Here is a 23,966-nt window from a genome sequence, read left to right as displayed (position 1 = left end):
TTTTTTTAGAGACCCATACCCCTACCCCCCCAGCTGACTTGAATTAGACCTTTGGGGTGAAAACCCAAGAAAAAACAATGCTTTTTGACACAGGATTCCAAAAAGAAAAAAATCCAAGACTGACATATGTAACATGATTTGAACGGAAATTTAAAGTCTCTACTTCTCCCTTCTGTTTCCTTCCACAACAAAAACCATCTTCTTCATGCTTACAGGCACACACGCACTCTTATTCCTCTGCTGCTGAATTCAGGTTTGCAATAGATTTTGACTGTATCAGTGACTGAACCAAGAAATGAAGAGATCCTTCAAAATTAACAATAAATATGACAATTATCAAGACTATAGACATGTTATGCAGAAAAGTGGTTTTAACCTTTGAAATTGCAATGAAAGAACAGAGTGAGACAGGTCTTTTTACAGCTCTGGTAATTTGCTTACTATTAATGCAAAAAGCTACTGTGCCTCTCTGCTAAAGCCCAAATATACTGAAGATCTTGTACAACATCTCTTGATTTATGAATGCCTCTGAATTATCTCAGTCAAATGAGCCAGAAGATCCTGGAATTTCCTGTATTTATTATGCAAAATAGTCTGAGTAAATCATCATTCTTCCTTCTCCATCTGAGTCTGCTCAAAAGGTCCTCAGCCTACGAGGATTAAGGCAGAGAAGATACTCTCGGTGGGAACAAAGAAACCTCTAGGCAGACCAGGAAGGTTTTGCCCGAGTCAATGACAACTCATTATCTGAAGTGGTAGGAAAGAAAAAAATGAGAGTAGCTGGTATAAAGGTCTGATGCACATCTTGTCACAAATATTTAAAACTGACCAATGTAAGAATGGCTCAATTTGCACTGTTGTTTGAGGCTTTTAGGACATATGCAAAGGCACAAGCATGCTGAGAATTAAGGTCAGTACAGCAAATTGCCCAGGGAAGCTCTAATATTTGTTTTACACTTGCTTTTAAGAAAATTAATCATACTGTCATGGTTTTAACCTGGCTGGCAGCCAAACACCACACAACCACTCACTCACCTTCCTCTGCCTGGGGGATGGGGGAAGAGAACTGGAGGGGTCAAGGTAGGGAGACTTGCAGGTTGAGATAAATATGGTTTAATAATTGAAATAAAACAATAGTAACAAGTACAAATGGGTAAATACACAATGCAATTGCTCACCACCCACCAACCAATACCCCGCACATTGCCTGCTAACAATCCTGGAGAAGCCAAGATCCCAAAACCACAATCCCAGCAGGCAGAGATGCCCTGCTTGTTGGATGACCCTCCTCTATATACTGAGCATGTCATTATAAGATACAGAATATTTCGTTGGCCAATTTGGGTCCATTGCTCTGGCTCTGCTCCATACCAAAGTCTTATACACCTGCACACCAGCAGGGTATAAGAACTTGGAAAGTCCTTGATTTCTTAGAAACAGCTGAAAACATCAGTATATTATCAACATTCTCCTCATACCAAATCCCATATTGAATCCAAAACACAGCACTATTTCAGCTACTAAGAAATAAAAATAACTATCCCAGCCAAAACAAGGACAGTATGTGAGGAATACAGGCATTGTAACTCCTTCTTTGTATGAACTGGAAGAAAAGTGCTAGAGGAACTGAAGCTACTGACATTTGCTCTGTTTGCAATCCAGAACATTGTGTTTGCTGCTTATTAAATTACACTAAGTGTTATACATAATAAAAAAAAAAAAACCTTCTACATACTTTTCTACCATAAGCTTTGCTGAAGAGAATAGACGTCATCCTCAAAGAGACAATTCTGAAGGACCAGTACATCAAGAGCTTCTAGCAGCGAGGTGTACAAAGAGTCAACTTTGTAATACAGTTATGTATATCAAGGCTTAAAGATTTATAATGTTCAAATCAACAGTAGTGAATAATGAAGGGCACCTACCACCTAAGCAAACATACATATGATCACATCTCATTTTTTCCTACTGATTTTCAGAGGGTTATAATTTATCATTTAGTAATAAAAATATGAAAAAAATACCTTAAAATCAATTCCTCCTACAAAGACGCGATTTGGAGTAACTGTTCCAAACCTTGGAGCATTAGTCAAATCATTTAATGGCATCGGTGACACAGTGTTGGGACATGAAGATAAAGATTCTGTTTGCGTCTGATTTGCGGTCTGCTGAGTGAAAGAAAATATTTTCAAATATTTTCGGTATCTTACAAGTTATAAGCTATTAAATAAAAAAATTCTCAACAAAATACAGAATTTTTTGGGAGGCATGGCAAATGCTGAACAACTGAACCACATTTTTTTCAGAATGCAGCTCGAAGTATTTAAACATAAGCTTAGTTATAAGCAATTCAGTAACTTAGTGAATACACTGTGATCTGAAGTTTTACTTTTAACACTTTCTGAATTAGACATTTAGGGCTTAATCCCCCATTCTTAGTTTTTCTGTTTGTACAGACACTTGCTATATGAATCCCAAGTTATGAATTCTATTTCAGAGATCAGTTATTAGAAGTGCTTTACTCTGAGCCTATATAGAAAGAACTTCTGAAACTCAACCTGTGCTCTCACACACATCTACAGAACTCTGCTCTCTGCAACAGCTTCTGCCCAATTTTGAGTGCCAAGTACCTGTAATTCCATCACATTAAATCAACAAGCTCATTACAACTGACGAGAACAGTGCTTGAAGACTAGGCTTCTAATTTAACACTCTTGCCCTACAGACACAGTGATCTGAACAGAAATTCCCTCTCCAGAAGATGAACCAGACTGCTCTTGCCCCCTGGAAAGGAAAGGAACCCACTATGGTGTGAGCTTCATAGAAACCATTATTTACTGAAGTCTGCCTGATGTTTGAACTTCTACCATGCTTACACCTGTGAATTGTGAAACAATACTGACTTGCTTTTCATTGGAAACCCCCTTCAGAACAAACTAATACCACCACCTTCCACAGCCAATCCTAACCATGAGACCCTAGCTCTAAAGGAGCAAGATTGTACCATCATTAACTTCCCTAACAGGAACTGCAGTAGAGGCCCAAGGCCATTTTTGCTGTGTTTTTTTGTTGTTGTTGGTTTGTTTTGTTTGGGTTTTTTTTGTTTTTTTTTTTTTTTTTTTTTTTTCTCCCCTTCAAGTAAAATTTACTAAAATCACTCCTGGGCTATAGTACCCTGACAATACCACTAAGGAAGGAGCCCAAAGTGAAAGACAAGCAGTTGCCACAGGCTGTAGGTAACGAGACTAACAGTAAGCAAAGTATTGAAAACTGGAAATATGAATCTAGGCTTGTCAGCCTCCAACCTTTCTTCTGAAAGGATTTCAAGAGAAACGTATTCTCCCTTACTATTGTGCAACCCTTAAAATTTATAGTGAGGACCAAGAAAACACACGCAAGCTTATTTTAAAAATAGCAAGCTACTCCATCTAGTACAAAGTTCCTTCACTTCTTGTGGTATCTGTATCTTTTAAGCCTCTCAAACGAGAGAAGAAAATAAAGTGCCCTTACAACAGTTCTCCTCACTGAATGCCTCTCATTTACACTGTTTTAGTTCCTGATGTTTCCACTCTCACTTATTTGTATGATAGAATTTTCTTATCTCTGCCTTTAAGGATTCCTGAATAAAAACAAGTTACTTATTTTTGTGAGAACACACAAAAAATGAAGGCTGACAGTTAAAGTGCAGTAAGAAATGGAAGCTCAATAGTGAAGAAGAATGTTAGGGAAAAAGCTGTCCTTTTTGTTTGCCCCGCAAACTCTTCCAGGATTATTTGATGTTTCCTTAGCTAGCTAACTAATTCAGAGCAATGGATTAGTGCTATTGTTTTGTATACCATAATGACAATAAATCCAGCTTAGTCTATATCTTTTTACTTTTAGGTATGACAAAAATCATTTCCCAATTTGTGAAGACACACACATGTGGGGTAGAGGAAAAACCCAAGTCTTTAACCTAATCTATTCAACATAAAGTATGCATTCCTCCTACTGGGAATATCACCCTAGAGTAGTGCCTAACCTTAAAAAAAAACCCACCACTCGCAGGCAGGGAACAATCGTAATTGCTACAATTCCAGAGGCTTTAGAAGGAGGAATGTTTTCTGCTGAGAACCACTTCTACAGGACCATGAAACAGGTTACTTTCTTCATGTCTCACACCAAATACAGTATTCTACTTGCATAATCATCTAGCAATTGGGTACAGCACTAAAATATCTGAATTTAACTATAAAGTAACAATGAACAGTTGACACCAAAGACAAAATGTACTTCTTACCTCATAGATCTTGGATTTCATTTTCTCCATACAAGAGTTGAAATTCTTATTAAACAAACCCAACCCAAACCCCAAATGGAAAAAATGAAGAATTAAGCATATCCTTGTGAACGCCCAATACAGTAAATCCCAATTAATTTTGAAATGTTAAATTGCATATTCTGATAATTATCTCAAAATTTGTTTCCTCTCTTCAATGAGACTGTAGCAGCAAGAAAACAGTATTAAAAAAAAAAAAAAAAGAAATGTGCTAACAGCATATCACTTGCCTAATCATTTGCATTTCTACGAGTTTTTAAATTTTATCTTTTTTTCTCTCCAAACAGTGCGGACATGTATATTCATCGGTATTTTTATGGGTTATTTAGCATTTGACAACCGGTCTTCATTAAAATTGGCAAACTGATTTTTACGTTGACCACATCCACAGTCAGACAACCAAACACTACAAAGGCCTAGCGGCTAACGCCACCTTACCCCCTCCCTAAACAACCCCCTTTCTCACAGCCCGTACCCTGCAACGTCAGAAATCGGCCACCCATCTTCCCCAGACCCCCCGCTCCGCCGTGCCCCGGGCCGAGGGGAGCGGTTCGCTACAACTCGAGGCCACCCCAGAGGAAATGGCGGCGGCCCGCCGGGCGGGGACGGGGCCGCTTTGGCGGGAAGGCTGCGCTCCCAGCCCCGCCGCCGCGGCTCCCCGGCCCCGCGGGAGGCGGCTCGTCACCCCGCCAGGCTCCTCACCGCGCCGTCGGGCTCCATCTCGCCGCCGCCGCCTCAGCCCCGGCACGCTGCCGGCACGCGTCGCGCTCCCGGGCTCCGCCTCGGGCCCGGCCGGCAGGCACCACCGGAGAGGCCTGCAACAGGCGGGGCAGGAGTCGGTGACGGGAGGGAGGCCGAGGAGGGGCACAGCAGCCCTTCCTCGCCCCCGCCGCCCCTCAGCCCTCCTCCCCACGAGGGAATCGCGCCCCCTCCCCGGGTGCCCGTGGCCTGGCCTCGCCGCCCCTTCGGGGCTCCCCGCGGCGAGCGGGCGGCCGGGGCTGCCGCTACCCCCGCCCCTTCCCGGGCACCTGCTGGCGCCGCCACTCACCGCCCGCCCCGCCTCAGGGCCCCGGGGGCTGCGGCCGCCCCCTCCGCCGGGCCGGTACAGTCACCGCCGGCCTGTCCGGCCGCTTCTGCCCGTGCGCCGGCGGGTCACGGGCGGCCCGATTCGTCTGCCCTCCCGGCGGGCACCGTGTCAGCGGCGAACCCCCGCGCAGGAGCGGCCCCCGGGGCGGACGGCCCGCCTGCTTCGGGCGGCGGCTCCGGGAGGGAGGTGGTCGGTACCAGCCCTAGGAGCGGCACTGCCGAGCCCTGAGGGGGCCCCGGAACCCGCCTCCTCCCTTCGATTCTCCCCTCGTCACCTGAAGAAACAAGCCCTAACCCCCAGCTGGGTTTTTATCCCCTCAACCAGGGAGGGAAACGGGGAGGAAAATCGGGGTATGTGTTTCACCTGTTCTCTGGCCTCCACTGAAGAAATACAAAAATGCCTGGTGAGGCTGTTCCCGAGGTCAGACTCACCAGGCCATACTGGATGGAGGCAAAAACATAGTTTAGACTTTACAGCTGTCAGCATGAGGAAGTGAACATCCTTGCTTCAACTCAAAGAGACTCTCAAGTAGGCAAGGCTGCTCTGAAAACAGCTGTGCAACAGGGGGCCTGGGATGACTGAAGAGATGCAATTTGGGGACTGCTAACAGAGAGGACGGGCAAATAACACAGACCTTCGTGACCACTCCTCAAAATATTCCAACTCTTTTTGAGCCCTTACCAACCAGGAGAAGAAGCACCAGTAGTAACTCTTGTGTCAGGTGTACTTCTGTGGTCATTTAACAAACAGCACTACAACCTCTTCCCGTGTTGCGCCATTTCATCCTGTTGGCAAATGCAGATTTCCCTGAAAACAGCTCTGCTGTTAAACAGGTCTGAAAAAAAAAAAAAAAAAAGTGATTCGAATGTCAAGTTCATCACCAATGTAGTTACAAGGTACAGCCTGACAAAAAAATCCTTGATTTGCTGACGACAAGAGCTGGAATGCAGACAAATGTGTGGTGGTAAAACCACCCCAGTGGGAAAGCTGTTTTTCGAAGTGATCAAACATTCACAGGCTAAGTCACAGCAGCTCAACCCCAAGACACAATGTCAGGATCACCATAGGCTCAATTTATCATTGGCTACTCTCCTGTTTTACTTTTTTGAGTGCTTTAAAATAAAAACTTCAAGGAAGATCATCTTGATAATGTCTACAGTAAAATATATTTTGGTTGAATTAAAAACTTTGTGTCTTGCTTAAGCTTGCTTTATGCAAATTATGCCAATCCAACTGAAACCCAACAGCACTTTCCATATAAATTTCATCATTTAACTCTCACTGAGCACAGGCAGGGCACAGACCTGCAGTCCTTACAGGACCCTACACTGCTCCTTACTTTTCTGGTGTTACTTCAACATCTAGCTTCTGCTAGATTACAGAACTCTGCTGAATTGCATTCATTGACTGATGAATATTTATCAGATAGCACAAAGCTTATCCTAAGAACAGCACTACATTTTAATTATGTGAAAGGCAGAATAGGTCAAGCCTTTCATGTGATTCATATCTTGACTTGGAGAATCTAAAGTCAGGACAACTGAAAGAATACAGAAACATTCAGAGACATGAAAGTGTATTTTACATAGTTTTAATTGTTGGATTGCCTACATTACACCTCCTTCTCAAGTTAAAAAACCTAAATCTGGGACATTTACATTTAAAATAAGGCAATTGTGACAAAAATAGGACTTTTGCAAATAAATGAGAAAGATTGAGCTATTTTTTACTCTAATCATTTAAAAAACGAAAACCTGAAAATCCAACACATCTATCATTTTAATAAGATTACTAGCAGAAGTGGAAAAAAATGTTGCCATGCATACAGGATTTAAATATTACAACAAAAGTTCTGGGCTGCCCTCACACTGTGTGGCTGCTTCATTAAGGGAACCTTATCCTGGGTCAGGGAGTCTCACTCAAAGGAAGTCAGGAGTGTGTCTATTTTTCCCGACTCTGCATGTCAGCAATAGACGCAGCATGAAATGATCTCTCCTACTGTTCTCTCCCACAAATTAAAACACAGTGCTGGACAAAGACAAGAGTCTGACTGTGCTGGTTCTTGCAGGTTCTTCTGTTTTGTCTTTTTTTGTACCATCAGAGAAAGTCAGAGGTTAAGTGAGGAAAGAGAAACTGAAAAAAGCAAGAGAGAAAAACAGGGAGAAAAAAATTATTTGGGAGGAGAAAGGAGAGAAAGAATTCTCCAGGCACGAAAAGACAAGGATGATATTTTATGAGTAATACATGGATCTGGCAATGGACTGGTATTTCACTGACTGATTCCCTGACCTTGGAACAGACATGCTACCTTTTTTGTTTCTAGAATTTATGTGTAGATAATAATGCTAGCTTTTCTACCAGCATCTTAAGATCCTTTAATGGAAACACAAGCATTAATATATTGTTGTCAGACAGGGAGAGCCACACTGTACCTGATGAAAGATTACTTACTTCCTGCTCTCAATTTCATAAAAATGTTTTTCAGGTTGCTACTAAAAGATTGACTTCTATCTCTGTTGCATAGACTACAACCGTATTAAAAAAAAAAAATAAACTGTAATTTATGAAGATGTGCAGTGATTTCTCTTATGAGCTTGTGAATGGATTCTCTACACCTTGAGCCTTAACCAGAACAATCAAAAAGCCAAGAGATTTTATGTATTCAAGGACTTTGAGGAGATCTTCTAAGAGAGTTAACAGTTTTTAGAAGCATATTATGGTGGTCACCTAAGGAGTGCCACTGAGTTAAAAAACTATGGTCAGTGCCATGTGAAAAATGCAGAAGGAAATGGCTTGTTTCTGGGAGGTTTTCCATTTATTAAAATGGCTGTATCTCTCTGAGATGACATTTCCATCTTACAGGCCCTTTTCCCACAGCATTCTCTTTCTTGGGTGTCCTGCTTTCAGCTGGGATAGAGCTAATTTTTTTTTTCCTTCATAGTAGTGAGAATAGTGCTGTGTTTTGGATTCACTACGGGCTTCGGTATGAGAAGAATGTTGATAATACACTGATGTTTTCAGTTGTTCCTAAGAAATCAAGGACTTTCCAACTCTCTGTGTCCTGCCCGCGTGCAGGTATACAACGTGCTGGGAGGGAGCATAACCAAAGCAATAGATCCAAATTGGCCAATGGAACATTCCATATCATACAACTTCATGCTCAGTATACAGGTGAGCGTTATCAGAAAGCTCAGTCTCACTTCTGGCATTGTGGTTTCAGGATTCTCTCTTCTTTGGGATCACTGGCTGGGAACATGCTGGGCATTGATCAGTGGGTGGTGAGCAATCATGCTGTGCATTACAAGTTTGTTTTTCCTATTATTACTATTATTATCATTATATTTCAGTTAGTAAACCATTTTTAATCCAACCTACAAGTCTCCCTACCTTCACCCCTCCAATTCTCTCCCCCAATCCCCCGAGTAGAGGAAGGTAAGCGAGCAGCTGTGTTGTGCTGGGCTGCCAGCTAGGTTTAAACTACGACACTGGGTTAGTTGGGCACATCTCCCTTCTAGATAAGCCGTGACTTTGCACCCCATCCCAATTTCCATTATTCTCTTTGCCCTTTGTCGCTACCTCCTATTTTGTTTCTGGTTGCCCTAACAATACTCTTGCTCACTTCCTCATGTCTGTGTCTCCCTTTCCTCCTCATAATGGCTGCACTGCTATCCACTACACCTTTAACCCCTGCAGTCATCACGGGGTGGGTACTGGGGGGGTCTGGCAGGTTACTGGTGCTCAGGGCACTGCAGGACTCTACAATAGTATTGGGAGGGCTCTCAACTGGGGGTACTGGGAGAGTATATGGGGGCTTTAGGGGTGTACTAGATTCATTGGGGAGCTACTAGGTAGCTCGGGTCTGTTAGGAGCACTGCAGGGTACTTGGGGGCTCTCTTGGATTCTGGGGGGGCAGATCTGAGGGCTGGGTACTCGGGTGAGTGCGTGGGGTTCACACACTGTTTTCTATTGCTCCATCAAGCTGAGCTGCACTAGTCTCATCTGAGTTGCTCACTTGCTTCCTGTTTCACACTCTCCCCACCCTCAGCAATGGATGATCCAGAGGAACGGGACACTTGGATGGACAGTGCACTGGACTACTCTCCCAATACTATTTTCCCAGAGTGGTAGGTTGTTGTTACATAACAAAAGCACCCTCATTCAGTCCATCCTTGCAGAATATTGATATTATTATGGATGATTTCTAGCTCAAAATGTATCAGGGCAGTGAGTGATTTCTTTCAAATTTGAAGACATAATTAGATTTCATATGTTTGTTTAACAATGCCTTATTTCCCAAAAGCAATGGTCAGCATGTCATTGGTTATTCGAACAAAGTCACTATGTAAGGCTGGCTTGTTTTCTGTCTCACTTCAGAGCATATATGCTTTATTTATAAAGGCATCTGTGTGCATTTCATTTTTCATGTCCTCAAGGGGGAAAAAACTTACTGGAAATTGCTGCATAAAAGTTGCATTGCTAATAGAACTTGTCACAATTAAAATGTGAAAGATACTGTTAGAAGTGCCAGATCTGGAGAGTAGTTAAAAATGTAGTAGCATCTGAGTAAAACTGTAAAGCTTATCAATACTTTAATAAATGCCCCTAGCAAATGGAAGAATTGTATTACAAACCTTTGTTAAATCCAATAATGCGGTTAATAGGAACTACTGAATAGGTCTACTGGGAAATCTGATTCCTTTATGTAGTAGTCCTCCAACTAAACACCATAGATACATGTCACATGGCAATATTAATACATCTCCAGTTAAGTGAGTGAAAAGAAAATTATCAGACTCCTCATTTTCTTTAAGTTAGTGTGACAGCTTTGATTGCCTTTTCCTCTCATTTTTCCCCTCCTGTATTTCCTTTAGTCAAACAAAAATGGAATACTTATCCAGAGTTTGATACATTTCAGGTTTTTAATAGTCATTTGCACTTGTCATAATATTATATTTTACATGTTTCACTGAACCAAATATAAAAATCTGCACCAGAACTAAATTAGTAGAAAAAACTATACACAATTGACATGTCTTCAGAATCACAGGTGGGAATAAAAACACTGGCAAGAAAGATAAAGTAACAGGCTTGCTTGCTCTGGAAGTGTAAAGGTACATGAGTGTAAGTGCAATTTCATAACACCTATATGCTGCCATGATGTTAAAGGGTTCTTACAAGGTAAACAGGTTCTTACTTCCCCAAATCATTTGACTGCCATCGGAGAAAATGGCTCTGGCTTCTAATCCTATCTTTTACAACTTGAATCATCAAATGCCATTGTATGTTAAGGTATTGATTCCAAATAAAATGAAGTAAAGTAGAATATCACTGTAGATAGGATGTTGCTAATCTGTTCCACATACTTGGGGAAATTTTTGAGTCACGTTGTTATTTTCTTTATTGTGTTTTAGATCAGTAGTCCAAAAGGCCAGGAGCTTTTCTCTGCTGACTTCAGTGATATGAAGTAGAATGGCACATATAAATACAGTAAAAGAGTCAAGCCATTTTATTGTTGCCTATTACAATGTTTTTTTTTTTTGTTTCTGTTTTGTGCATGTGGTAATTTATTCCATACTTGCAGTTTTTCAGATTCAGATAAAACAGCTGCCTCATTTATGGGAGAATATTTGCACATGTCCCTCCACATTCCTGTTGCTTTTGTTCTACTATCTGCTACTCAAAACTACATGTAAAAGTGAAAGAAAAGTATAACATAATTGCTATTGCTTAGAAACACTATTCTGAATGGTTGAATATAGCAGTAAAATAATCAACCTTTACTTCATTGTGACTTGTTCTTTCCCACACTAGCCTGTATAGAAGTGTATGGAATGGAATATATACCAACCTACCATCTACCTTTCTCCTGCGAATGAAGAGCTCATGTAGTGGCAGCCCTAATCATCTGCATTTTGTAACCATTCAGGATGGCTGCAAAAATATCAAACATATGAAGAAGTGTTGTCTTTTCCAGTTTTTCCTTCCTCCTTCACACGAGTTAAGTACCTAATAGGAGTCAAAAGAGAACTGAAATGAGATGAAGACAGCTGAGTACTGGAAGAAAAGTTTATGCTTGGTTTCACCTCTATGCATTATGGTTTGATTTAGTTTCCATATCAGTTAATTGAAATTAATATGGATTTTAATGGTGGAAAGGAGAATGGCAACTGTAAAATACCAGTTGCAGAGATTAAAGTATTATGTTTTACAACCTCAGACTTCGATATCCTTTTAAAATACTTGGTTTCTGATAGTTATAAATCAATTTTAGAGAAATAAGCCTGGCAAACTGTAATGGGCAACACTTCATAATAATCTACTTGTAAAGTGAGATAGAGTATTTTATCTGGAGATCTCAAATAACTGCACAAAGAAGGCCCCTTCCTCTGATAATCTCTATTATTTTTGAAATATGATTAGATACATAGGAAGAACAAGAACTCAGAGCACTGATTTTTAAAAAGCATTGCTAATCTTTCCCTGCTTAATTTAACACTAAATTTGAGATGTTTTTATGTAACATGAAGAGGTTTTTCCATATTTATGTTTCACTTAGAATCATGCTTTGTAAGAACACATATCTTGCCTGTGTGATTATAGGGTTTTTTTCCTTTGTTTCTTTTTTATTTTTCTAAATTTGCAATTCACACTTGTTCTGCCTTTTGTAGAATACAATCTCAGAGAAATGGTTTTTACCTTTTGCCTTCCATTCAAATTAAGAGTATCTAAGTATTTGAACAAATAGGTAATTTATATTTGTTTTATGGCTCATCGGAAATAATTCAGTACAATTTTTGGCCCACACTATGGAGCCGGGAATTTACAAAACAAGAGACATGATTCTTCCTTTCACATTTCCTATCCTCTCCAAAATCACAAACCTTTGAGAAGTCCTATGTTCAAGTATGGTTCACTGAGCCTCCTTGTGTATAATATCTGCTCATAAAAACACTTCCTGGCATCTTTGGACATCACACTTGCAGAGTACATACAGGAGAAGTCTTTTGACAGCAGCATAGCCTGGAGAGTTAACACACTTCAGTTTTTAATCTGCCCAAATCTTGCTACTGAGTCTGACTGTACATCTGAGATTAGATGAAGAGAGGGTATTTGGTCTGAATTAGAGGATTCTTCCAAACCAGGAACCCGTGTAAGCAAGCGACGTTAAGTTTGCCCAACACAGGTATAATTTTCCATTTCTATTGTGGATTTGTCTGTAAATCTCCACATTTGGGAGCAAAAGTCCCCTGGCCTTTTATTTGCAGAATGCTTCACTTTTGCTAACCCTGCTGGAAACTACAGTGGGAGTTAGTATAGGCTACGGATTTTAACTACCAGCTTATTTAACCCTACTCTAAAAGGATATAGATAAACAGTGGTCAACATTGCTTTCAATTTATGCATGTTAGTACTCTCACAGTGGCAGATTTCAGGAAAATAAGCTTAGCTAGATTAGTCATTAGCCTTTCTTTTCCATGTCCTTTGAATATCTTTTAACCCAACATTAAGGAATAAGAGATTTTTCAATAAGAGATTAACTACACTTCATCCCTGATGGAAAATATTTTGAATCTTCTTAAAATCCTGTTCAATTAATAGCAGATGAATGTAAGTTATTTTGAGGATTACATTTTGATCATAATTATATAGCATGTTTGTTTTGGTTTTTTTTTTTTCAAGATGACTTTTTTAATGAATTAAGATAGATTGGCCAAATTTGCATGCACGAGAAACCACCAGACATAAATGTTTTTAATAAGTTTCCAAATCCATTTATCTAGCGACACGTAAGGATGTGTTTGGAAGTGGTATCAAGGACTAGGCCAAAGTCTACCTATAACTTTAGTTCCAGTATAAAAACAGACTATGGTGTACCTGTTTTCTGCTCACATCCACTACCACTTTAAGCCAGTGTAGAAGCTGCCAAAAATATCGCTGCGAAACACTTGACTTTTTTCATAGGAAAACAGTTTCCTTTGAAATGAGGCAGATATGGGTGTAGCTCTTTACACTCTTTCCTTGGGTAGCCAGTCAGGCACAGGTGATCTAAAGATAGCAATATACTTCTAACACTGACATCCTTCGTGTGCATCTGCTTTAGCATTTGTGTTTGGATCAAGGGTGCAGTTTTGATCATACTAACTTACCTATTTGGTTCATGTCACTGAGCAGTTTCTGAGTGTGCCAACTGACAACTCAGTTGAAATGAAAAGAGACATTGTGCCACAGGAGTGCCGCTACTGTACTCTAATGTGCAGCTATTCTATCCATGGGACTGGACGAGGGCTTTTCCCAAGTGACCCCCACCCAGAATGCCTACAGTATGGATATCAGGCTCCCGGCACCAATGCTATCCCTGTGCAGATCCACTCCTATTAGATTATTTGATAATTTTCCTCACATCACTGTCAGGAGCCCCCGGAAAGATTTCAAATGAGTAATCTTTTCTCCTGATGGTTGGGCTAGTGCATATCCCCTCAGTGGTCCAGGCTGCACATGACTAACTTGTTTATGACCAAACCTAGTTGAGCAACAGCAAATCTTTCAGAGAGCACATGTTAAGAGGAAGGTTGTGTGTCTGATTAACAAGCAAAAGAATAGCCTAAATTCCATGCTTGGTATACTGACCAAATTTCCTCCAAACTCTTTAACTGAAAAGCAGGTATGAAAATGGCTACTGCTGATGTTGCTAGCAATTTTCTTCTGAGGTGGCAATATTAGAGACTATAACTTTTTAATTAGGATATTACCAGAATGCTTTCTATCCTCAGGACAAAGAATTCCTAGCTAATAGGTATCATTTAACACTAATGCTGCTTCCCTGGCAGCTGCACAGTTTGTGATAATGCAAATGTTCCCCCAGAATTGCATGCAAGTGGACAGGAACCATGGTGCCATGTATATTTCTAACACTGAATGTACCACTGAGCTAGCAAGGATGTGGAAGGCTGTGATGTAGTACACCGGCATGATACTGTACCTGTTCATAGGTAATTACCAAAGAAAGGGGGAAACAGCATACACCTATTGGATCATGCTGCTCATAGCAGTTAACAAGTTCACGTAGCCTGAAAGGTAGCAACAACTACAATTAGATCTCTGTGCATCTGTCACAGCCAAAAAAATACTAAAAGCAATGATCAGGAGTTAAAAAGAACTCTGTGAAAGACAGTCATTGGTAAATGTTCTCATTAAGTGGAATTACCACCTACCTTAAACAAGAGCCATTATTATTAAGTATCATTAGACTTGAATAGGAATTCATCTTTAAGACTCCTCCAAATCCTCAAGACAATTTCTGTTATAATGTATACAACATGCCTTCCCTTCCTTCCCCCAGACTTAAGCAACTAGCAATTAAACATGGGCAACTTGAGAAAGCTTCACTAGTTGCACAAATTCATGAACTCTACCTATATTTTGCCTAGGATGTCGCACCACTGCTGGGATTATCTGATGCTGCCCATTAAAAACCTTATTTTCAATTACATGTTAACTTCCCCAGCTTCAAACACTTTGGTCAAAAATTTGAAGATGGGTGTATGACTCATGTTGTGATTCTTGGTTTATGTAAGGAAAATGGATTCTTGTCAAGCATCTACCCTTGAAAATCAGAATAGCAAATAATGTTTTTTAAGTATTTACAAAAATAAACCAACGTGTGACATTTTACCATCCTTCCTTAGAAAAATTCTAATTCACCTTCTTTTGCAACCGATGCTAAATTTGGTAGAAGAAACACTTAGGATGTACTCTTTCCTGTCTACAGAGTTTTGTTCAAATGTTTCTACCTGCTATGCCTCTGAAAGATTTGTTTACAGAATCTCTGATCTGTTCATGCTACTTCCCTGTTCACGCGAGGCTCCATTCCGTCTTCTCTGGAGCTGTGGAGCAGTTGTGCTGCATCGTGGTCAAAGTCAACCAGCAGAGCCATGAGCAACAACATTCTCCCTCCTGCTTGCAGTGACCCATCACCACACCCAGGTTGAAAGTGGAGGAAAATATGTCCATCGAATGCACAGCGGTAAGAGTTGAGCCTGCAGGAGTGGGAGCAAATGGGTAAAGCAAGGCCATAGCAGGAGCAATGACAGAAGTACCCCCACAACAGTGGCAAAAAATGCTGCAATCGTTCTGGCAAGGGTGCCCAGTAGCCCTCTCAGGTCTCCTGTGCTGAGTGGTCCACGGCAGGTGGTGAGCAAAAGATGTCAGCAGTAACTAGGAGGATCCAGGGAGGGGAAAGAGGGAGAAGAGACACTGAGTGCCACATCACCTTGCTACAGCTCGGAGGATGAGGGGGTGGGTGACAGCAAAATGTCATTTCTGGAGGAAAGTGAGAAGAGCTGGGATAGGGCTCTGGGTGAGGAAACCAGTCTCATTCACAGGGATTATCCCATGCAGGGGGAGGAGCCGCAGTCCTATAGCATTTTACATGACTGCAATGTTTGCACTGAAGGAGATTAAACCCCGCTGGGACCACTAATTCTGGTGTCTGCTAACTTCTGAGTAGCTCTTTACAGTGCTTATGATCTTTTCATATGTGCTGATCTCCACATAGAAATCAATACATTCCACACCAAGTGCTCGGGCCTGTGTCTATATAGTAAACTGTGGCTGTAAAATAGGATTAAACATGACCTAACTGAGGTCCTGATTTTACTCTTTCTCATACTTAATTGGCATATCTGTTTGGGCAAATAATATTGCTAAAATAAATGATTATTCATCGGAGCTAAGAACTGGCAGGAATCTTCCATAACCACAGCATTCTAATTATTAAAAACACTGGATTAGCCTGGAAGTACTATCAGATCAGACAGTGAAAAGAATTCATCAGTGACTTCTGCCAGAACAAGAACATCATTAAGACAGAGGCATATCACAAAAGTACTTCTTGCTAAGTTAGAGAAGACACAAGTTTTATAATACCTAGAAAATAAAATAAGATGTATAAGTACTGGGAGGCTTTTTCAACAAAGAAGGAGGCAAGACAAAATAAAAATCAACAAAAAAAAAAACAGGCATTGAATCAAGTAGTGTAAAATGTTTTTTTAAATTTAACAAAAATTTAAAACATGCACAGTATGTTTTAAATTGAAGATTATGACCTTTTGACTATATTTGCTTTATACTCACTTGAGTTCATTTTTTTTTTTTTTGTAGTATAAAAACTTAATAATAGTTTTATAGGCAAAACATGACTTGGGGCTGTCTTGCCAAAAGTGAAGCATAGCAGCAAGTACATCCTGGTATAAATAAATGGTATTAATAGGATTTTTTGGTTTATAGTACCATATTCAGGCTATAACAGCACAAATAGACACAATAACCACTGAGACTTTAAAAAAATCACTACTTTAAGAAATACCTAGCAATGCATTTTCTCATCAGTAGCTTTGCATAAGTCTCATCCATTCTAAAATTAATTACAATTTGCTATCACTGTGAATGCATACTTGTTCCCTACTGCTCTTTCCCAGTCTTGCAAATTAGATGTTCCTGACACAGGAAAAGATATCAGTTTTCACACTTCATCAGCCATGGTCAATTGGTACAGGAGCACCACTTTCAGTTCCCAGCGGAACACTCAATTTTAAGAGCTTCCCAAAATGCACTGCCTAGGTGGAAACCACTGCCTTATGTAAGCTATGCTCCAGCACAGCTCCAAGACAACTGTATTTTCAGATGGTTTATGATACAAAATACACCCACTAAGGAACAGTTGTGTGCCTTGAGGATGGAGTAAGTTGAGTGTACAAAAAACCCACATTAAAATAGACACTGCAGGCACTTGCTGACTCATGCGTTCAGGCAAACACAAATAGATTTTTTTCTTAATCTATCATCTTGCCTTCCTTAGCTTGAGTGAATTCCTTGACTCTTCTTGAAAATCTGTCCCTGTCTCAAGTAATTGTAGACAACACTGCAGTGTCTTTGTACAGTGGGCTACATCAGATCATCTTAAAACTGAACATGGAAACACTGTCAAATGCATTTATCACCAAGCAATCTTGTTTTTTTTTTTAATTTCTATTCAAGCACTTTTAGTGTAAAGCTTCCTTTTGTTAACTCTCTTTTTATTAGATATTAAAAAGTGTCAAAACCAATTGCCTTTTTCCTTCATAATTCAGGGCTCTTCACATTTAACAACAGAAGCAGATAGAGATATATGCCTCAGAAGCATGCAGGGATGCACAGTCAAAAGTACAGTACTAAAAAAAGTCAACTTTTTATTCTCTTCCAGAGAGAAGTTTAACTGAACTCTCTCTTAGCTGTGCCATATATAATTCTAAAACCTCTGTATCTTGCAGACAAGAGAGATATGATTTGTTTTGTGTTTCCTGTAGGCTTGATGTTTATGAAACTTAAACCCTCTAGGTTCCCTGTAGATCCTTTTCAGTTAAAGACTTCAGATATCAAAGGTTGCAATTTAAGGTGAAAATTAAATGATTTTAAACTTTTAATCTCAGAAAGCAAATGCATTTGACAACAAGTATTTCTCTGATTTGAAATGTGTAAAACATATCCTAGAAAGGATGAAGTTTTTTAATACATGCATCTGTTTGTACAACATGCTACAAGAGTTTCTGGTCAATGCAGCTGGTTCCAGCTATGAGAATTCTTTGCTATTCCCAAATAATTAAACCTGTGATTAAACTTCATATGATTTAGTAATGACATGGTAATAATTTCCTTTAATAACACACTGCACAGTAATTACTTTTTGCGTTGTTTAGTCTTCTTAGGTCAATCTGTGTGACAGTATGTAGATATGTAACTATAAGCTTATATGAGTTATTTTTTCTTCCTCTTTATTGCAGTGACTTGGTATCATATTCTCTCTCTTGTACAGTGCAGGCTGGGGTTGAGTCCCCCATGCCCTTACCAGTCTTTTCTCTCAGTATTTTTTAAAATAAATGTCTCTTCAGTGTGTGTATTTTGTATCTTCTTTTAGGGTTACTTATTTTGTAGCCTTTCTCACTGAAAAAAAAACCAAAACAACTGTCGCATATGTGTATTAGGACATATTTTTAATATCAAATTTAGATTAAACGTAATGAAAAAAAGTTCAGTGGTATTTCAATCTGTCCTCAATTAGCATTTCTTTGCATTAAACATGATAAATGCCTCAGTAACCATGACATAACTTCTGGGGTTTTTTACATGAAATTATAAATATTATATATTGCATATATATAAAAGAAGTGCACCTCCATTAAGTGATAACTGTGCCCTGTAGCTAGGCATTTGTTAGTAGCTAATGACTGGCTGGGGTAGGGAAGTTACCTCTTACTCTTTCCTGCCAACAGGTACCCAAGACATTCATTAGGAAATCACTTCAGAAACCAGAGAGAAATTAAGTTTTCCACTGAGTCGTACTGCCTTTAAAGCACCAAACAGCTGTAATTTTGAATTGTCTTACATCTCCAGTGACTATCAGTTTGCCCAGCCCTATTCCCACTATGTTCCGTCTTTACTATTTCCATCTCTTTCTCCGTTGTCTTTCCTGCTTTCCTCTTTCCTATGCTCTTACCCTTGCTGCACTGCCCTTTATCGCATCTTTCCCGAGGCTTTCCCTGGCGGTAATCTCAGTGTCAGTAAATAATACCCACTGAGGAATCGCGAAGGGCAGCACCACGCTCGCACTAACTCTTCGTGGCCGACCGCGGCTCCTGGCCTGGCTGCCACGGGAGAACCTCTCCCGGGCGGCTCCCGCTCCCCCTCTCCTTGCCCTTCCCATTCCTTTTCCTTTTCCCCTTCCCATTCCTTTTCCTTTTCCCTTTCCCCTTCCCGCCCCCCGCGGGACCGGCCGCTCTCTCCCTCGGTGGCGGCTTGTTCCGCCGGCAGCCCCGCGCCGCCAGGGGGCGCTGTTGGCCCTACCACGGGCGGCCGCCGCGCGCCGGCAGCGCTGAGGGGCGCGGCGCGAGCCGGCCCCTTGTCCGCGGGGCGGCGGCCGTGAGGGGAGCGGGCGGCGAGGCCGCAGCTCCGCACGACTCGCCGTGTTTTCGGGGCTCGTTTTCGGGCGACGGAGGAGTCCCGAGGCGAGTCCTTGTCGTCCTTCGCGAGACCTCCCCTCGCGCCTCGCACCCTCAGCAACCAGGGGCCTTGAGCGCGGCGCTCCCCTTCGCAACGCCGGTCCTGCAGCCGGCGGTAGCAGCGCTCCCCCCGCCAACCACCCCCGGCTGCGTCCCTAGCGCGGGCGTCTCCGCACGGACGCCGCAGCTACGCGGGTTGAAGGGGGGGTTAACCCCGCTTCCTCCCAGCCCTGACAGGGGCGCAACACAAGCCTTCTTAAAACACGCACCGAGAAGCGTTTACGCGGCCGTCTGGCACACACCCCCCCACAGACTGGGAGAACGGCGCAGTCCCCCCCGCGCCCTTGCGCTGGGAGCAGCGGTGGGTGCGGCCAGGTTTTAGAGCTCCCCACACACGGATTGCCTCGCAGCCCTACCTGCCCCTCGGCCGCCCGCCGCCGCGCACCGCCCCGAACGCCCATCCAGGCGTCCCGCGGACACGCCCCTCGCCAATTCTATTGGCCGCCGCCGCGACCCCCGGGGGGCCTCCGCAGCGCTGAGTGGCCCGGCGCCCCGTCCGTCAACGCCTTCTGTCAAAACACGCCCGGCTCCTGTCACAACAGAGCGGTGCGGCGGCGGCATTTCCTGCGCGCCCTCCCCGCGGCCGCCCCGCCGGGCGCACGGCCCCGCCGTCACCCTCCCCGTTCCTCGGGGGCCGCGGCGGCACCCTCAGCTGCCGGGGGGGCGGGGATGGCTCCTCCGCGGAAAGTTGGCGCCGCCGTGCCGTGAGGGGAGCGCCGCGGGACGCCGTGTGAGTGAGTGAGTGAGTGTGTGTGTGGGGGCGCGCATCCAACCCCCCCTCAGCGCCCCGGAGAAGTTGACACCGCTCGGCGGGGCGATGGCAGAGGCTGCCGGCCCCAGAGAGCAGCCGGCCGCGGGCCGTGCCCCTCCCGACGCCGCTCACCGCGCCGAGGAGGAGCCCGAGCCGGCTTCGCTGGACGCCCCGGCGGCGGCCGCGGGCAGGAGGCGGGAGCGCCGCAGCGGCGTCTCGGCCGTCGGTACCGCCGAGCGCTTCCCCGGCGGCAGCCTGGGGCCGGCGGCAGCGCCAGACCCCGACGCCTGCCTGCTGGAGGCGGCCAAGGCCACCCCGCGCAGGAGCAGCATCATCAAGGTAAGGGCGGGCCGCCCCGGGCGGGGGGTTGCCGCGGGGGGGCCGGGGAGCGGGGTCCCGAGCGGGCTGCCCCAGGGAGAGCTCTCGGGGTCCCGCCCCCACTCGTGCGCTCCCCGGGGAAATTTCGCGGCCGGGGCAGCTTCCCACGGAGTTGTAAAGTTTTTGTGTGGCAGCTCGTATCTGTTCTTCTTTAATATTTACGAAGCACCTGGAGGCAGAGTACATAGCTTCTGATGGTTTTCTGTGCTCCTGAGCGGCAAAATATGCAGTGTCACAAATTAACAGAAGGCGTGTTTGGAGGCTGAGTGTGGTGCAGATTGCTACGGAGCAGCACCGTGTGTTTAACACCCTTCATGTGAAGTTAACAGGTCGGGCGCGATCTTAACAGCCTCCGCCTTTGTTATCAGCTGGTAAGGAAAATGGCTTTATGATTATGTTTATCTGGGGTTCTTTTCCCAGTTTAGTTTCTAAGAATAAACTATGTGGTTTCGAATTAAATGGTTATGTCCTTGCAAGTACGTAGGCTAATCGCTAGTTTCTGGGGGAGACGATGAATGAAGTCTCCGGAGCAAACTTCATTTAGCGTATGGTCACGCGTGGTCCCCTTGTAGTGATTTGAACTTGGAAAGCATCGGGTGAACAGTGGAAAACGAGTCTTCACTTCTGTGAATGTGTGAAGGCACTGGGCAGAGCTCTAGCTCAAAACAAAAAGCAAAGAACACAAGCTTAGCTCTTAGAGTTCGGTATATCCATTCAAAGGAGGAATGGATATACAAAATACTTGCTTTTTGCATTTTAGAGCTTCAACGTTCAGAGGAGATGGAGGTGGTTAAGTGCAAAAGAGCCTTGAGAATCCTTTGAAAGTTACATCTTGAAATATTAACCCATTGAATCCTACCAAGCATTGAAGTATGATTTCAGTCTTCTGAAGGCATCCACTGAATGTGATGGGAGTATTTCCAATCTGAAGTTACATAAATACATAAATGCTTTACTAACTTGGGACTAAAGTTCTGTAAGTGTTTGGGTATGGAAATAATATTTTCTCTTGGAGGCATGTAAACATTTCAAAAATTGAAAATACACCATCTTGGATTTAAATTAAAGAACACATAATTGTTTTTACAGACTACACCAGTTCTATGTGATAGATACGTCTTAATGTCACAAAGAGTAGATAAGTTTTAATATCATTTTCACTACGGGTTGATATTTAACAGTACTACCGAGAGTGATAATGATCTGTCTTCCAACTGGAGGAAATTTCTTGAAATGCATCCTGGAGTGGTGTTTATCAGTGGAGAGGTTTCTGATAGAGATAAGAAAATATTGATGTTATATAAGGAACTGGTAAGGCCTCATATGAAATACTGTGTAAACACTGTTTCCTGTGCTTAGAAATGGTGCATTCAAACTGGAGCAGGTGCAAAGAAGGATAACGAGGACAGGCTGATAAGGTCAAGGGACTGAATACTGTATGAAGGAAAATTTGATTTCTAGGACAGCATTGCCTTTAGAACAAATAATGCCTATGCATAGCTCTGGTCTGGAAGGTAGAAAAAATCCTCCAATCGCTGTCAGGGTTTGGAATGGTCTTATGATAGAAATGGAATGAAAAATACAATAATTCGTCTTAAATTCAGTTGTTAAATTAGATAACATGGTTGTGTTTGATAGCAGGTATCTGAACTTGAGAATATTCAGGCTATGCATCTCTAAGTTGTACTGTTGGGACCCCATACAGAGCATTACATTTATTTTCCCACAAGTTTTTCTCAGTGGTGTTTAAAGTGTTTTGAATCACAGTTTTCCTTTGGCACTAAACTAGTGAGTGAGAAATACTTTTAACTTCAGGTAGGAATGAAATAATTTACTTGTCTGCATCTTTCAGGAATTTCTGATGTCTTATGAAATGTTCATCAGATGTTGAATGCAAATTTTAAGTGGAATTAAGATAAAAAAAAAAACAACTTAGTTTATCTTTTCTGTTTTTTTCAGGACTTGAACATGCAGGAGTTCTGTTTAAGCACTATGTTTTGCAGGGGAATGAATTTTACAATGTTGTATCATTTTACTCTAAAAAGTCTGTATGTTAATATAAATCTATAGTCATAATAGTATTCCATTGCTTTAAACTGGTCTTACCAGCTGAAAAGGGGAGTTTAAGAAAGCAAAGGAAGTTGTATGGTAAGGGCAAGCTCTTATTCTGCAGGAGTTGAACACTCTTGCCCCGTCTTCCCATTTCTCATCCAGTTATTTAAAGGTCTACTTTAAGCATGAGTGGTCTTGCTGAATTAAGCAAAAAGTTAAAATTCTGTAGATTTAGATGATCAAAGTATGCTTTTAACAGCATTTTTTTTCACAGCTGTCTTGTAGAACTCTGCAAATTTCAAGGATAGCGTCTGAGAGTGCAATTCCAGTGGAAGCCAGACTTGTTTACATTGGAGTGTTTTGGCATCCACAGTGTAATTGAAGTATAAAGGACCAAACAGGGACTTGGTTTTAAAACCTTTCTTCCAACAAATTACATTTGGCATATACTGCAAGTAAAATATGAACCCATCTAGATAGTCTTCAGTGCATTCATGTGCTCTGTATTTGGCTTCAGAAACAAGATAACTCTTTTATATAAATGTAGCTTGAATATTTTGATTCCCATTTTGCTTTGCTAATATTCACAGCTTTGTAGAGTGAGGGAAATCTGAAACAGCATTAATGAGAAATAGTTGTAGCCACTCTTGTGCTTTAGACAATTTCCCTAATACATGTGCATTAGTTGGGGTTGGTTTTGTTTTTCTGTTTTTGTTTTGTTTTTCTGTTTTTGTTTTGTTTTTCTGTTTTTGTTTTGTTTTTCTGTTTTTGTTTTGTTTTTCTGTTTTTGTTTTGTTTTTCTGTTTTTGTTTTGTTTTTCTGTTTTTGTTTTGTTTTTCTGTTTTTGTTTTGTTTTTCTGTTTTTGTTTTGTTTTTCTGTTTTTGTTTTGTTTGTTTGTTTTTGTTTTGTGTTTTTTTTTTTTTTTTTTTTTTTTTAATGCAAGGAAGAGGTCTTCCTACAGAACTGGAGCAAGAAAAGGGTTTTGCCATGAGCCCGAAGTCAGCAGTGTATAATGGTTGGGAGACAGAGGAAGGGCAAGAGAGTGTAGAACTTCAACCATTTTCAAAGAAGCCTGGAAATGGACCATGCTTTGGCTAAATTATTTGCCAAGTGTTTGCTTCCACCCTCCCCTCTCCCCCCCCCCGTCCCCGTCCCCCCCCTCCCCGTCCCCCCCCCCCCTTCCCCGTCCCCCGTCCCCCGTCCCCGGCTTGTGAATAATCCAGGGCCAGTTGTGTGCAAATAAGTTGTTAACTGCAACCACTTTTTGGTCCGGAGAATGAAAGACA

General features: G+C 42.2%; 2 protein-coding genes across 5 annotated transcripts in view; one reads left to right on the top strand and one right to left on the bottom strand.

Annotated features, from left to right (window-relative positions):
* BOLL (boule homolog, RNA binding protein) overlaps window positions 1-14,457 on the bottom strand; it is a 38,155-nt gene extending 23,698 nt beyond the window's left edge. Inside the window, exons 1-4 of one of the 4 annotated variants that reach the window (XM_042784392.1) lie at window positions 14,386-14,457; window positions 6,087-6,240; window positions 5,021-5,133; window positions 2,025-2,165 (exon numbers count right to left, since the gene is read on the bottom strand). In XM_042784392.1, the coding sequence (XP_042640326.1) occupies window positions 2,025-2,165; window positions 5,021-5,038 (159 nt within the window). In that variant the 5' untranslated portion in view covers window positions 5,039-5,133; window positions 6,087-6,240; window positions 14,386-14,457. Of the gene's footprint in view, window positions 1-2,024; window positions 2,169-5,020; window positions 5,145-6,086; window positions 6,241-14,385 lie in introns of those variants that run through there. The other 3 variants (XM_033010997.2, XM_042784394.1, XM_042784393.1) reach the window with 3 other exon arrangements.
* Window positions 14,458-20,053: 5,596 nt separating this feature from the next.
* Window positions 20,054-23,966, top strand: part of PLCL1 (phospholipase C like 1 (inactive)) — a 204,245-nt gene continuing 200,332 nt past the window's right edge. Inside the window, 1 exon segment of the mRNA XM_042784101.1 lies at window positions 20,054-20,588. Coding sequence (XP_042640035.1) covers window positions 20,316-20,588 — 273 coding nt within the window. The 5' untranslated portion in view covers window positions 20,054-20,315.

The sequence above is a fragment of the Tyto alba genome, unplaced genomic scaffold (genome assembly GCF_018691265.1).
Source record: "Tyto alba isolate M040663 unplaced genomic scaffold, T.alba_DEE_v4.0 Super-Scaffold_7, whole genome shotgun sequence".
Taxonomy (NCBI): domain Eukaryota; kingdom Metazoa; phylum Chordata; class Aves; order Strigiformes; family Tytonidae; genus Tyto; species Tyto alba.
Note: the sequence above shows the minus strand (reverse complement) of the source record. Positions and strands in the feature narration are given on the sequence as shown.